Here is a 16,189-nt window from a genome sequence, read left to right as displayed (position 1 = left end):
TAAATAGAAATTTGCACAATGTGCCAAAGAATATTTCAGCTCTCTGATGATTTGGAATGAGTGATAGGTTGTGCTTTAAATACTTTTCATAAAAATACTCAAGGAATATGTCCTGGTAATGATTGGATGATGTATACCTGTTTCCTGTTATATGCCTGTCAAACTGAAAGTCTGCTCTTTTAGTAATAACCTTATTCCCCACTGAGAAACACCTGCTATTTCTTTGTTCTTTTGAAGAAGTAGGAATATAATGGATGAAGGATGACACACAATCAGCCAAGTGACACATTATTATCACCCGATAGCTATTAGCAGGCACAGAAGACTATTCTAGTCTCCCAAAGGTGTGTGTGTGCGTGTTGTGTACGTTTTGTGTGTGTGTGTGTGTTGTGTGTGTTGTGTCTTGTGTGTGTGTTGTGTTTGTGAGTGCATGTTGTGTGTGTGTGAGTGTATGTTGTGTGTGTGTGTGTGTGTGAGAGGGAGAGAGAAAGTGTGTGTGTGTGTGTGTGTGTGTGTGTGTGTGTGTGTGTGTGTGTGTGTGTGTGTGTGTGTGTGTGTGTGTGTGTGTGTGTGTGTGTGTGTGTGTGAAAGTGTGTGAAAGTGTGTGTCGGGGGGGGAGGGGGGTCATACATATTTACATGTTTTTGTATCATCTCATCTTCATCGTGCTAAAGAATTCCAGTCATCACGGAAGCTTTATTGTGATGATTATAAGCAACACAAGCCTCATGTTCAACACTTTGTTTCATTGATACTATAATAATGTATGTATTCTACTCCATCATCTGAGTTAAAACCTGATGCAAGGTGGTAGGCTGGGGCCACGGCTGTACAAGCTGAAGTGCTTGTTCTTAGGAAACAAACGATTATTATTGTGCAGGTGTGTTCACTTTGCCCATTATCTTCATTGAAGAGGCGTGTTCCTTGAGTCATATAGTCACATTCTGTACACCTTCACACAGGTGATGGCTTAAGTAATGTAATTGCATAAAAACTCATTTCGTTCACTGAACTCACAAATCATCGTCTACATTTAAAATAGATTATTTGATTCATCAAGTTATCTGTTTAATTTGTTGACGGGTGGTATCGGTCGCCTTCTGTTATGCCTATCAAGATGACCTCCACAAATGTTCAATGGGGTTCATGCCACGAGAACACGAAGACCATGGCAATACAGGCATGTTCATATTGTTGATCAGGAAGTTCTGCCTCGGCCTTGCAGTATGTCGTCTACCGTTAAACAATAAAACAACTTACAATCAACACACGGCAAGTTTTGTTTGCCGACATTCTGATTCCCACTTGCACTGGGAGAAGTCATCGCAACAGACATAGTTGTGTCAGTAATATATACTCCTCAAAACAAGTAAGGGATCATAAAATGTAAATGTTAGGATCGTTCGTCAGAATAAAGATCAGCTTGGACTTGGCTGATGCATATCATCGTATCCCCATTGCGTCGGTCTATGGGCATGACATGATGTTAATCCAGTGAACTGACTGGTTCCAATTACGATAATTTACAGACTTCCGTTCTAAAACTAGAGTGAATGAGTGAGTTGGGTTTAACGCCGCTTTAACAGTCTGTAACTAGAATGTTGCTAAGAGCGGCGTTAAACAACAAACAACAAACAAGCAAACCTTTCTGAGGTGGTTTTTATGCCCCGCCTCGAAGTGGAGCGGGGGGTGTAGGAACAGAGTTCTCCCGTCCTTCCGTCCGTCCATCTGGTTATTAATTGGGACAAGTTTTAAAAGTTGAGAAATTAAGTGAGTGAGTATGGGTTTGCGCCTCTTTAGCAATATTCCAGCAGGGGGACACCAGAAATGGTCATCACATATTGTACCCATGTGGGGAATCGAAATCGGGTCTTCGACATGACGGTCAAATACTATAAAACAGACTCCTATATATCCTAAAGAAGAAACAGGCACGGGGGTGGCTTCAAGTCATGAGAAAATCTGAAAATCTGTCTTTAGACTATTACAAGTAATCACACACGCACGTGCATGCACGTCACTATATAAGTGGAATAATCTTGTACGCGACATTAAACCAAAAATACTGTGGAATAGCCCTGGAACAGAAGGATATCAGCTGACGTCACGAGAGTTTTATCGAAGACAAACATCAAATGACAAAATCATTACGTCTCTGGAGTTTTATAGTGAGTGAGTATGGTTTTACGCCGCCTTTAGCAATATTCCAGCAATATCACGGCGGGGGACACCAGAAATGGGCTTCACTCATTGTATCCATGTCGGGAATCGAACCCGGGTCTTCGGCGTGACGAGCGAACGCTTTAACCGGTTCACTCCCAAAACTTCTACATGCCAAAACGTCTACATGCCAAAACATCTACAGAGAGTTGTCATGGCTGATTGAGTTTACCTATTGTTATAATGGTATAGTCCTCCTGTAATTAAGAAGACTCATTAGCTTCTTTACGATGTTGTTTTAGAATGACAAGGAAGGGTACTTTGGGAAGATTAAATAGTTGCAGATGTACCTAATGAAAACAACTTATTTGGAGATAAAGAAGATTATCAAGGCTAGGCTACCCGACCGTCCCGGAGGTTTATAAGCAAGTTGCTAAGAATGACATAACATTTTAATAACGTCAAGTCCAATAGGGATTGTGGATGTACTCTCAGATTTATATAAAACGTACATGTACCTCATTAGATTCCATTTCCTCTTGTACCAACCGTGGTTTGAAAGTTCTAGGAAACTGTAAGTACGTATGTCTGTGAGACTAGTTATGACGTCATCGGCCAATCAAGTATGAGTTTTTATATCCGCTTGCGTTCTATGAGAGCCCTGAGGCAAATGAGGAAAGGGATGTCGACAAACAATGTTTTTGATGGAAGATCCGGGTCACTGCGCGTTCCAGGTCAAAGGTATAATTTAGCCATAGGAAAAAGTTATTTTGTTTATATAACAATTGCGAAATCTTCCAAATATTTTATTTGTTCATTTATCGTCTGTTCCAAATGTATGATTATATAGAACTAAAATGTATGACGTTTGGCTCAGGTGTATTTGTTTATTTAAGGATTGCCACAGTCAATGCTTATAATTAAATTCGACAACGAAAACATGAAACCTAAAGCCTGCATCTGTAATCTGGCCGAGTAGCCCCGCACCTATAGCCTGTACCTGTAACCGGGCACATGTAACCTCGCACCTATAGCCTGCATCTGTAACCGGGCACATGAAACCCCGCACCTGTAGCCTCCATCTGTAACCGGGCACATGTAACCCCGCACCTGAAGCCTGCATCTGTAACCGGGCACATGTAGCCCCGCATCTGTAGCCTTCATCTGTAACCTGGCACATGTAGCACCGCATCTGTAGCCTGCATCTGTAACCGGGCACATGTAGCCCCGCACCTGTAACCTGCATCTGTAACCGGGCACATGTAGCCCCGCATCTGTAGCCTGCATCTGTAACCGGGCACATATAACCCCGCATCTGTAGCCTGCATCTGTAACCGGGCACATGTAGCCCCGCATCTGTAGCCTTCATCTGTAACCGGGCACATGTAGCCCCGCATCTGTAGCCTGCATCTGTAACCGGGCACATATAACCCCGCACCTGTAGCCTGCATCTGTAACTGGGCACATGCAACCCCGCACCTGTAGCCTGCATCTGTAACCGGGCACATTTAACCCCGCATCTGTAGACTGCATCTGTAACCAGGCACATGTAACCCCGCATCTGTAGACTGCATCTGTAACCGGGCACATGTAGCACCGCATCTGTAGACTGCATCTGTAACCGGGTACATGTAATCCTGCATCTGTACTCTGGCACCTTTAACCCCGCACCTGTAGCCTGCATCTGTAACTAGGCACATGTAATCCTGCATCTGAAGCCTGCATCTGTAACCTGGCACATGTAAATAATCGCGTCTGGACCAGATAAACCCGGGCCACACCCATCCGTTAAGGGAAGACGGACCACCCAAGTCACAGAGTCTGACCACATATCCATTAAGTAGTCATTTACTGCCAGCATTGGTCACACTGTATCTCCTCTCACCCAGATGGTATTTTATATAGCCTCAGTAAGTCATGTTTATATTTCGAGGGTAATTAAACTTGATTAAAAATAATAAGTATTGATTATGAAGGAATAACTATTGTCGCACACATTAGAACAAGCTGCTACCTGGGTTTATGTCAAAAGTCATAATGTTCAAGGTGCATGTCTACATGAAATGACAGACGCGGGGTTATCGGTGTTTGGTAACAGATGCAGACTACAGTTTCACAGGTACAGGCTACAGGTGCGGGACTACACGTCCAATGTTACATATACAGGCTAAAGAGCGGGACTACATGTGCTGGGTTACAGATGCAGGCTTCAGGTGTGGGGTTACATGTGCCAGGTTACAGATGCAGGCTACTGGTGCGGGGCTACACGTGCCAGGTTACAGATGCAGGCTTCAGGTGTGGGGTTACATCTGTCCGGTTACAGGTACAGGCTTCAGGTGCAGGGTTACATGTGCCCGGTTACAGATGCAGGCTTCAGGTGTGGGGTTACATGTGCCCGGTTACAGATGCAGGCTACTGGTGCGGGGCTACACGTGCCAGGTTACAGATGCAGGCTTCAGGTGTGGGGTTACATGTGCCAGGTTACAGATGCAGGCTACAGGTGCGGGGTTACATGTGCCAGGTTACAGATGCAGGCTTCAGGTGTGGGGTTACATGTGCCAGGTTACAGGTGCAGGCTACTGGTGCGGGGTTACATGTGCTGGGTTACAGATGCAGGCTATAGATGCGGGGTTACATGTGCCAGGTTACAGATGCAGGCTTCAGGTGTGGGGTTACATGTGCCAGGTTACAGATGCAGGCTTCAGGTGTGGGGTTACATCTGTCCGGTTACAGGTACAGGCTATAGGTGCAGGGTTACATGTGACAGGTTACAGATGCAGGCTATAGATGCGGGGTTACATGTGCCAGGTTACAGATGCAGGCTACAGGTGAGGGGTTACATGTGCCCGGTTACAGGTACAGGCTATAGGTGCGGGGCTACTCGGCCAGATTACAGATGCAGGCTACAGGTGCGGGGTTACATGTGCCAGGTTACATGTACAGGCTATAGGTGCGGGGTTACATGTGCCAGGTTACAGATGCAGGCTACAGGTGCGGGGTTACATGTGCCCGGTTACAGATGCAGGCTTCAGGTGCGGGGTTACATGTGCCAGGTTACAGATGCAGGCTTCAGGTGAGGGGTTACATGTGCCCAGTTACAGATGCAGGCTACAGGTGCGAGGTTACATGTACCCAGTTACAGATGCAGGCTACAGGTGCGGGGTTACATGTGCCAGGTTACAGATGCAGGCTTCAGGTGTGGGGTTACATGTGCCCGGTTACAGATGCAGGCTACAGGTGCGGGGTTACATGTGCCCGGTTACAGATGCAGGCTTCAGGTGCGGGGTTACATGTGCCCAGTTACAGATGCAGGCTACAGGTGCGGGGTTACATGTGCCAGGCTACAGGTACAGGCTTCAGGTGCGGGGTTACATGTGCCAGGTTACAGATGCAGGCTACAGGTACGGGGTTACATGTGCCAGGTTACAGATGCAGGCTTCAGGTACGGGGTTACATGTGCCAGGTTACAGATGCAGGCTTCAGGTGCGGGGTTACATGTGCCCGGTTACAGATGCAGGCTTCAGGTGCGGGGTTACATGTGCCCGGTTACAGGTACAGGCTTCAGGTGCGGGACTACATGTGCCTAGTTACAGGCACAGACTACAAGTGCCGGGCTATATGCGCCAGGTTACAGATGCAGGCTACAGGTGTGGGGCTACACGTCCAAGGTTACAGCCACAGGCTACAGGTGTGGGGCTACATGTGCCTAGTTACAGGCACAGGCTACAGGTGTGGGGCTACATGTGCCTAGTTACAGGCAGAGGCTACATGTGTGGGGCTACACGTCCAAGGTTACAGGTACAGGCTACAGGTGTGGGGCTACATGTGCCTAGTTACAGGCACAGGCTACAGGTGTGGGGCTACACGTCCAAGGTTACAGGTACAGGCTACAGGTGCGGGACTACATGTGCAGGGTTTAAGATACAGGGATGTTGATGTAAGGCTACAGATAAGAAACTCAAGTTTGAGAGGTGAAATGCTTGGTACGGGCGCGGCAGTCAGGATGATGGTTACAGGTGAGACCATGGATCACGACAGGCTAGGCTGTTTGTTTACGTCGCAGTTCTAGATCTAGGTAATGTTTGACTGAGGTATACATCACTTGATTTGCCGATGCGACGTTTTCTGTGTCAGATCCGGGAGTGAGTGTATAAAGCAGCTGGCTGCGCCTAAGTGGCAAGCTGTTGCTAGCGACAGTCATAGCGCTCGTGTCAACAATGAAAGGTCTGATCTGTCTACTGGCAGCCATCGTAAGTTTTTCAGTTGATTTACAAAACGCCAGTGTGTGTGTATGTATTATAATAGGTTGAAGACATGTGTTGTAGTGATTTTATTATTTCTAATAGAAGTGGCCATGTCAGTTATAAAAAGAAATATGGTGGAGGGTGTAGTTCTATCAAGCAGTATGGTGGAGGGTGTAGTTCTATCAAGCAGTATGGTGGAGGGTGTAATTCTATCAAGCAGTATGGTGGAGGGTGTAGTTCTATCAAGCAGTATGGTGGAGGGTGTAATTCTATCAAGCAGTATGGTGGAGGTTGTAATTCTATTAAGCAGTATGGTGGAGGGTGTAATTCTATCAAGCAGTATGGTGGAGGGTGTAGTTCTATCAAGCAGTATGGTGGAGGTTGTAATTCTATTAAGCAGTATGAGTGGAGGTTGTAATTCTATCAAGCAGTATGGTGGAGGGTGTAATTCTATCAAGCAGTTTGGTGGAGGTTGTAATTCTATCAAGCAGCATGGTGGAGGTTGTAATTCTATCAAGCAGTATGGTGGAGGTTGTAATTCTATCAAGCAGTATGAGTGGAGGTTGTAATTCTATCAAGCAGTATGGTGGAGGTTGTAATTCTATCAAGCAGTATGGTGGAGGCTGTAATTCTATCAAGCAGTATGGTGGAGGGTGTAGTTCTATCAAGCAGTATGGTAGAGGTTGTAATTCTATCAAGCAGTATGGTGGAGGTTGTAATTCTATCAAGCAGCATGGTGGAGGCTGTAATTCTATCAAGCAGTATGGTGGAGGTTGTAATTCTATCAAGAAGTATGGTGGGGGTTGTAATTCTATCAAGCAGTATGGTGGAGGTTGTAATTTTATTAAGCAGTATGAGTGGAGGTTGTAATTCTATTAAGCAGTATGGTGGAGGTTGTAATTCTATTAAGCAGTATGGTGGAGGTTGTAATTCTATCAAGCAGTATGGTGGAGGTTGTAATTCTATCAAGCAGTATGGTGGAGGTTGTAATTCTATCAAGCAGTATGGTGGATGTTGTAATTCTATCAAGCAGTATGGGTGGAGGTTGTAATTCTATCAAGCAGTATGGTGGGGGTTGTAATTTTATCAAGCAGTATGGTGGAGGTTGTAATTCTATCAAGCAGTATGGTGGAGGTTGTAATTCTATCAAGCAGTATGGTGGAGGCTGTAATTCTATCAAGCAGTATGGTGGAGGTTGTAATTCTATCAAGCAGTATGGTGGAGGCTGTAATTCTATCAAGCAGTATGGTGGATGTTGTAATTCTCTCAAGCAGTATGGTGGATGTTGTAATTCTATCAAGCAGTATGGTGGGGGTTGTAATTTTATCAAGCAGTATGGTGGAGGTTGTAATTCTATCAAGCAGTATGGTGGGGGTTGTAATTCTATCAAGCAGTATGGTGGCGGATGTAATTCTATCAAGCAGTATGGTGGGGGTTGTGATTCTATCAAACAGTATGGTGGAGGTTGTAATTCTATCAAGCAGTATGGTTGGGTTTGTAATTCTATTAAGCAGTATGGTGGAGGTTGTAATTCTATTAAGCAGTATGGTGGGGGTTGTGATTCTATCAAACAGTATGGTGGAGGTTGTAATTCTATTAAGCAGTATGAGTGGAGGTTGTAATTCTATTAAGCAGTATGGTGGAGGTTGTAATTCTATTAAGCAGTATGGTGGAGGTTGTAATTCTATCAAGCAGTATGGTGGAGGTTGTAATTCTATCAAGCAGTATGGTGGAGGTTGTAATTCTATCAAGCAGTATGGTGGAGGTTGTAATTCTATCAAGCAGTATGGGTGGAGGTTGTAATTCTATCAAGCAGTATGGTGGAGGTTGTAATTCTATCAAGCAGTTAGTGTGGGTTGTAATTCTATCAAACAGTATTGGAGGGGGTTGTAATTCTATCAAGCAGTATGGTGGGGGTTGTAATTCTATCAAACAGTATAGTGGAGGTTGTAATTCTATCAAGCAGTATGGTTGGGGTTGTAATTCTATCAAGCAGTATGGTGGGGGTTGTAATTCTATCAAGCAGTATGGGAGGTGGTTGTAATTCTATCAAGCAGTATGGGACGGTGATGTAAATCTATCAAGCAGTATGGTGGATGTTGTAATTATATCAAGTGGTATGGGAGGGGGTTGTAATTCTATCAAGCAGTATGGGCGGTGGCTGTAATTCTATCAAGCAGTATGGGCGGTGGTTGTAATTCTATCAAGCAGTATGGGAGGGGGTTGTAATTCTATCAAGCAGTATGGGCGGTGGCTGTAATTCTATCAAGCAGTATGGGCGGTGGTTGTAATTCTCGTAATCAGTGTGGCGGTGGTTGTAAATCTATCAAGCAGTATGGGCGGTGGTTGTAAATCTATCAAGCAGTATGGTTGGGGTTGTAATTCTATCAAGCAGTATGGATATTGGTTGTAATTCTATCAAGCAGTATGGTGGATGTTGTAATTATACCAAGTGGTATGGGAGGGGCTTGTAATTCTATCAAGCAGTATGGGAGAGTTGTAATTCTCGCATTTATATGGTGGAGGTTGTAATTCTCAAGCAGTGTAGGCGGTGGTCGTAATTCTATCAAGTCGTATTGGTGGTGTTTGTCTTTGGGGTGTCAATAGTAGTAGCAGTCGTAGAAGTAGTAGTGGTAGTATAAATAGTAATAGTAATAGTAATAGTAGTAGTTGTTGTTGTAGTAGTGGTTGTATAAAAAGTAGTAGTAGTAGTAGTAGTAGTAGTAGTAGTTTTAGAAGTAGTAGTAGTAGTAGTAGTAGTAGTAGTAGTAGTAGTAGTAGTAGTAGTAGTATAAATAGTAGAAGAAGTGGTAGTAGTAACAGGACATTTTATTATCATTATCCATCGTTGCATCGGTCCTGTGAGATACAAATAGGGGCCTCAATATAAACAACACATGTAAGATGTAAGTCTGGAATAGGTAGGGCACAGCCATAGGCTGATGTTCCTGTCGATTCCATGCAGTTCAGCATTACCAATACATGCGTCAACTCTATGTGAATCAGGTAGTTAAATTACATAGATTACTCCTTGGTTTACACACTAAACTGGTAATGTAGCCGAGGAGCTGTGCGAGTTACGTGACCCGCGTCAGCTGTCACCTATTGTTGTTTGTGCCTTGGGTTACTGTACAGCATTGAAGGGAGAGAAGGACGTATATTTACTCGCGTGAGTAAAGTAAATGTTCAAGGCAAACACTGGTGTCATAGTGGTAATTGTAACACCTGAGGGGGGATATGTCATACGTTAGTATTACGGAGGGCCGATTGCATTCGTCACCACTCGCCCCTTCCCGTAACCTGCGAGAAAACGCTATTCGGCTTGTCCCGGAATAACACGATTTGGTCACGAATGATTCCGGGGCAGGTCAAATGCAGTTTACGGAAAGGGGCGAGTGGTGACGAATGAAGCCGAATGGCAACTGATGCCTCTCCTGAAAGATTCCATATGGGCGTATGAACAGAACTACATGTATTTCAATCACGAACGATAACTCGCTTTCCGTTGGCGTTCAGTGGTATTGCGTATGCGAAACAGTGAGACTCGCGTATTGCAGTTGTAAAATTAATCCTCTTCGCAAAATAAAACGGTTATAAAAATTATTCTGTTTGCAATGTAATCTGACTTATTATTTTCAGTTGTTGGTCGTTTGTTTCCAAATTTATATTTCCAACATATGATTCAGTTAGATGAAAAAAAAGGTTGGTTGGTTGGTTGTTTAACGCCAGCTCTCAGCAATATTCCTGATATATGACGGCTGTCTGTAAATAATCGAGTATGGACCAGACAATCCAGTGATTAATATCATGAGCATCGATCCACGCAATTGGGATCGATGACATGCATCAACAAAAGGAGCAAGTTATGTGCGTATCCTCCTATTAACTATACATGAACGGTTTAAGAATCGCAGTCGTGATATTGATGCTTAGCTGTACAAGGAAAACAGTATATGTTTATTTCAGCTGCAATAAGCCCGAATAAAGCCATATCTATTTGTCAATACACATAATATTTGATATATGGTATCGAGTTTTGATAGTTCAATCTCTTTAAATGGTTACATTCAGTTTCAATTAAATATATGCCAGCGCTTATTGCTTATTTTAATAACATTGCTACATTAAAATACGTTTTGAATTTTTAAACTTCGGAATAATTGGGCTTGTGTGTCGTGTTTTTTCGAAAATGATTTAAAGTTTAACACTATTAATTTTGAGTTTTTATCGTGTTATTTGGAAGAATAGTTTATTGTTTAACAATGATTGTAACTCTGTTACATTGTTTGGGATGAGAATCGGTAGACGCTCACATTGTATTTGGGCGGTGATTAGTCGTCAGGAATGCTGTGCCATATAATCCCTGATTCCTAGCCTTGCCCATCACTGAAGCTTGATAACTGTCGCCACTGGGTGGCTATATATTTTTCACTGATTTTTTGCTATCACCGCTGTATTTTTGTATTTGATACTGACCACTACCATCATATTATATACTGCCATTGAATATTGTACAACCACTTCGTTGTGTACTGAGAGGCGGTCGGGTAGCCTAGTGGTTAAAGTGTTCGCTCGTCACGCCGAAGACCCGGGTTCGATTCCCGACATGGGTACAGTGTGTGAAGCCCATTTCTGGTGTCCCCCGCTGTGATATTGCGGGAATGTTGCTAAAAGCGGCGTAAAACCATACACACTCACTCATGATCACTCACTCATTGTGTACTGTCATTGTAGTTGATGTGAAATAATTTGTATTGATTTGTAGACTTGGTACATTTTGATATATGTTTGTTAATTGTATACCATTTGTTGGTTGTTTGTTAGTTTCAAACTAAATTCTTTTACTTACAGATGGATTAACATATTGTTTCTACAATCGAGAGAAAAATATAATTAACCTGCAAAATTTCCATGAGTCATCTGCTATCAATAAATTAAAGTATCTACGTGCACCAGGACTCTGACATTAGACATGTAACAGAGTTGGACCACAATGATAAGAGCCGTTACGTGTGTAGGATACATTTAACCAACGTCTTGCGTTTAATAGTTATTTACCAGAAACAAATACAGATTTCCAAAATAGTCTGGTAATAGTGTACCATAACAGTGAGTGAGTGGGTTTGGTTTAACGCCGCTTTTAACAGTATTCAAGTTACATCACGGCGTGTCAGCTTTATGTGGGAGGAAAGCCCGAAGTGATGCAGGTCTCAGACGTTTACCACTTTGGTGAAACCCACGAGCACGGGTATGGTGCTGACAAACCTAGAAACATAATCGGGGCGAACCGGTACCGTTGTTGTAAACACAAGCACTTCAGAGGGGAGGTTGGGTAGCCTGGTGGTAAATGTGTTCGAATCGCTGCATGAAAACGATATTTCCAGCCCACGCTCGTTACGTCCAATCCTGATATTCCTAGAATATTGATGATATTGATGCTGATTTTATATATTAAATATGAATTTTAATCACCAGGTGGCTGCCGAGAGTGTAAGGCTATACCCACGTGAAACTACGTGCAGTACGTCACGTTACTGTAGTTCCGGCACATGCTGCAGAGACGCCAACAACAAACTCCTGGACACTGCGTGGAGCTTCCAAAGTACGTGTTGCCTGTATTCCTTGAGGTGATACTTCTCTGAAAATAAACACGAGTATATTGTTACTTCCAAAGTAAATCCTATTGTGTCTACGTGGTATTCATCTCGTTGAATATGTTCTAAGCAGGGACGTTCTACAAAATATCCCCCTGTACATGTCCCTGGGATGTTCTGTATAACGTTCCCCTGCCCCCTGGATATTTTATAGGAAGTCCCTCTGTCCCAAACGACCCCCCCCCCCCCCCCCCCCCCCCCGTTTAACGCCGCTTTTAACAGTATTCCAGATTTATCACGACGTGTCAGCTTAATGTGGGAGGAAAGCCCGAAGTGATGCAGGTCTCAGACGTTTATCATTTCAATGAAACCCACGAGCACGGGTATGGTGCTGACAAGCCTAGAAACGTAATCGGGGCGAACCGGGTTCGAACCCGCAATCATAGGTTTCTGGCTTGCCCAAGGGACGCAACTCTGCACAGCCAATCGCAGTGTATTAAACGATGGGCCACCCGTGCTCCTGACTCTGGAGTCATATGACCCCCCAAGACAGGCTCATAACCCCCCCCCCCCCCCCCCCCCCTCTAGGCCCAGCTTACTGCCCGACTATAAGTCCCCCTTTATTGAATAGAATGTCTCTCGCAAGGAATGTATTTTACTCTTGAGTGAGTGAGTGAGTTTTTAACAGTATTCCAGTTATATCACGGCGTGTCAGCTTAATGTGGGAGGAAAGCCCGATTTTACTCTTGAACACAATCTACATAACACACATTGCAAAGAAAATGTAGAAAATGTAAAGTCAAACGGCAAATGTAACTTGTATTTAAATGAGATCAAACCTTAGTATTTGTAGCCAAGTGAGTGAGTCACCACGGGCGCTGATAAACGAGAAGGCTTACAAGAATCTCTTTTTGAAGTTCATGTTTACCAGCGAGAGATATTTTACGTCCGTTTTCTAAAGTTTATAAAACGTGGGTTTCAGATCCCGGTTTATAAGACAGGTAAAGCACTATTCCCCGGAATAGGTGAGTGAGTGAGTTAAAGTTTAACGTCACATCGGCAATATTTCAGCCATATCGTGACGAAACAAAATTTGACATTAACAATATATATTACACTGTATAAAATTCTGCCGACGAAGAGCAGTGTAATAACTAGAATATCACATATTTTCGTAAAACTAGTTTGAGAACATGTAAAAATAGATAACTAACTAATAATTCATCAAACATTATAAAAACGGGCTATAGATCGCCACCAACTGAAGGTTGATCACCATGCTAAGGTCCATGGGGACTTACAGTACCTTTGCTACCTGCAAGGTCCCTAGCCGGATTTACACCGCCCCCTCAGCTGTTGGCGATTATTGAAACATTTAGCCAAGGTTAAACGAACAAATATACTACAAATAAAAACGTGGCAGAAATAAATATACTTTGAAAGACGTGGTCTTACATACCCTCTCAGGGGGACATCGGGATAGTTTAACAATGAAGTCAAGACAAGCCCACGGCATCAGGGCCGCCGGGGTTGTCCCTCTCCCTCATGTTTGGATTGTCAACCAAATCCTCAGGAGCGTTTTTTTATCCTTGACTTTGCATCTTCTGTTTGCATTGTCTGGAACGGCGCTGAAGTATAATGTTTCAAAAGACGTGTTACGTGGAGATGCGAAATGAGATGTATTTGTCTGCCCTCCTCACTGACTTCTCTACAGTACAAACTTAAGACCAACCTCGAGTGGCGTGTTTGTGTGTATGATTAATTAATTTTCGTATGTGATGGAACTTTGTGTATTTGTCTGCCCTCCTCACTAACTTCTCTACAGTACAAACTTAAGACCAACCTCGAGTGGCGTGTTTGTGTGTATGATTAAATAATTTTCGTATGTGATGGAACTTTGTGTGTGAGATGAAAGCTTAACTGTTCTTGCAGATGATCTCCTCCTTGGTCAAACAGCTGCAGGCAATGGTAGGTGTCAGCCAGGCCCAGCCCAGCTGAAGGAAGTGTGCAGCGGAGGCTGCCCGTGTGCTCCAGGTGAGTCAGTGTGAGTCTTGTGAGTGAATTATGGCGACCAGTCACAGCTGTACCATGGTGACCTGTACCCAGCAATATCACAGCTGTGTCACGGCGACCTGTACCCAGCAATATCACAGCTGTACCTCGGCGACCTGTAGTCAGCAATATCACAGCTGTACCTCGGCGACCTGAAGATAGCAATATCACAGCTGTACCACGGCGACCTGTACTCAGCGATATCACAGCTGTACCGGGGCGGCCTGCAATGAGCAATATTCCAGAAGTATCATGCCGACTTGTATTTGGCAATACTACCAGCTGTAGCACTTCGAAAAAAAAATTCCGGAGTGACATGTCATAGGAAAGATTATCAATGTTCAATGAGTTTCGAAGGTTTTTGTGATTTTGCTCCAAAAAAAATGTTTGTTCTTTGAAACATTGGCCATCAAAGCGGTTGTTTCCTGAGACGTAATACAGATTGAGTATTCCAGTTATATCGCGGCGTGTCAGCTTAATGTGGGAGGAAAGCCCGAAGTGATGCAGGTCTCAGACGTTTACCACTTCGTTGAAACCCACGAGCACGGGTATTGTGCTGACAAACCTAGAAATATAATCGGGGCGAACGGGGATTCAAACCACAATCAAAGGTTTCTGTCGTGTCCAAGGGACGCAACTCCGCACCGCGAATCGCGGCGCCTTAGACGACTTGGCCACCCGTGCCCCCTATAACAGATTGAAACTATATATATATATGATGCTGGTTTATTGTGTTCACGCCTCTGTTCTGTGTTTGCAGGGTTAGCCTGTTACAGACCACTCACCGGCGTCTGTTGTCCCGCCAGCCGCTGTGAGACACAGGAATATGTCGACAAGATGAACGAGTACTGGAACAACTGCCACCCACCCAAGTGTTTTCTTCCAGTTCGGAAATAAATTAAAAAATAAGGATATTCTGGTGTTCTGCATTTATTTGCTTTTACGTGTATTTTATCGTTGTTTATAGTTTGGTGGTGGCGACATGACAAGGCATGGAGGGTAAAGAAGATATTTCACACCATCCGTAAGAGAGCATAAATACGACCTTGACCTAAAAGGATGTTTCATGGCAACTTCCGGTAGTACAGAGCAACAGGAAGTGAATACTAGTTTCTTGTCGTAAAGGGAAATAGGAAACTGATTAACGGTTATTAATTTTCGGTTGTGCTCAGCAACAGAAACTATACCCTAGTTTCCGGTGGTGTTTGTCAACCGGAAATGATCACGAAATTTCATAGTGCATGACAATATAATGATTATTATTATAATACATTCATTGCTTCTTTCCTAACGTGTGTGACAAAAGAAAATGATCGCAGAGCGTGAAAATGACCTTGACCTTGAAGAATGTTTCCTGGGCATTTTCGTCGTGCACGACAACAGTATGTAAGTACCACTTTTCGGTAGTGCAGGGCAACAGGACATGATCCCTAGTTACTGGCCGTGCAGGACCAGAGTTAATGGTCATTAGTTTCTAGTCGTGGGGGGCAAAATGAACACCAGTTTCCGGTTGTTCAGGGCAACAGGAAATCATAATACATTCTTGTGGTCGTGCAATTCAAAAGGAAATGATCACTAGTTTCCGGTAGTCCAGGGGCAATATGACTACTAGTTTCTGGTCATGCAGGTCAACAGAAAAATATCATTGAGTTTAGGTTCCGGATCGTGCAAGTCACGAGGGAATATAAGCTAGTTTCCGGTCGCGTAGGCCAACAGGAAAAGATCACTCACTTAATTATGCCCCCATTTCACTACACCACAAATATCCCGAATCACCCCGAATCGGAAATTTGTCATGTTCTTAAATAAATCTCAATCATTTCTTGAAGTTCTTAAATGAATCTTTTTCTTCATTCCCAAACATTCGTACAGTTCGCGGGAGTTCGGCGAGAAAGGTTTTGTTTGTGGAAGGGTCCCCGAATTGCAATTTCGTGGCTGTATTGTAATCCATTCGTAATTAATTCTTATGTTCCGTAACAGCTTCCCAATCGATTCTTATGCATTCTTGGCTATTATGTACAGTGAGATAATCAACCAACAGGATCACTGATGAGGAGGGTTGTGGAAACAGAAATAGGTGTGTATGATTGTCCTTATTCAAAATAATATTATGATTCTCATTTAATTCCTTACCAAATG

The 16,189-nt window shown here is 43.6% G+C and overlaps 1 protein-coding gene across 1 annotated transcript; it reads left to right on the top strand.

Annotated features, from left to right (window-relative positions):
• The first annotated feature begins 5,614 nt into the window (after positions 1 to 5,614).
• On the top strand, positions 5,615 to 14,964 carry LOC139470501 (uncharacterized). The gene is made up of 5 exons (XM_071252904.1): positions 5,615 to 5,889; positions 6,320 to 6,410; positions 11,880 to 12,006; positions 13,931 to 14,032; positions 14,811 to 14,964. Exons 1-5 carry the CDS (start codon positions 5,615 to 5,617, stop codon positions 14,945 to 14,947), a joined length of 732 nt encoding a protein of 243 aa, XP_071109005.1. The 3' UTR covers positions 14,948 to 14,964.
• The last annotated feature ends 1,225 nt before the right edge of the window (positions 14,965 to 16,189 follow it).

Source organism: Haliotis cracherodii, unplaced genomic scaffold (assembly GCF_022045235.1).
Source record: "Haliotis cracherodii isolate W230 unplaced genomic scaffold, xgHalCrac1.p SCAF_20, whole genome shotgun sequence".
In the NCBI taxonomy this organism is placed as follows: Eukaryota; Metazoa; Mollusca; class Gastropoda; order Lepetellida; family Haliotidae; genus Haliotis; species Haliotis cracherodii.
This window is presented reverse-complemented; position numbering and strand designations above follow the sequence as displayed.

What these genes read in the sequence shown, in the direction of transcription:
- LOC139470501 (XM_071252904.1), top strand. Translation starts at nt 5,615, where the DNA reads ATGTGCCAGGTTACAGATGCAGGCTTCAGGTGCGGGGTTACATGTGCC. An exon ending in CACTGCGTGGAGCTTCCAAA is followed by an intron (nt 12,007 to 13,930) that starts GTACGTGTTGCC and finishes CTGTTCTTGCAG; the next exon opens with ATGATCTCCTCCTTGGTCAA. An exon ending in AGGCTGCCCGTGTGCTCCAG is followed by an intron (nt 14,033 to 14,810) that starts GTGAGTCAGTGT and finishes CTGTGTTTGCAG; the next exon opens with GGTTAGCCTGTTACAGACCA.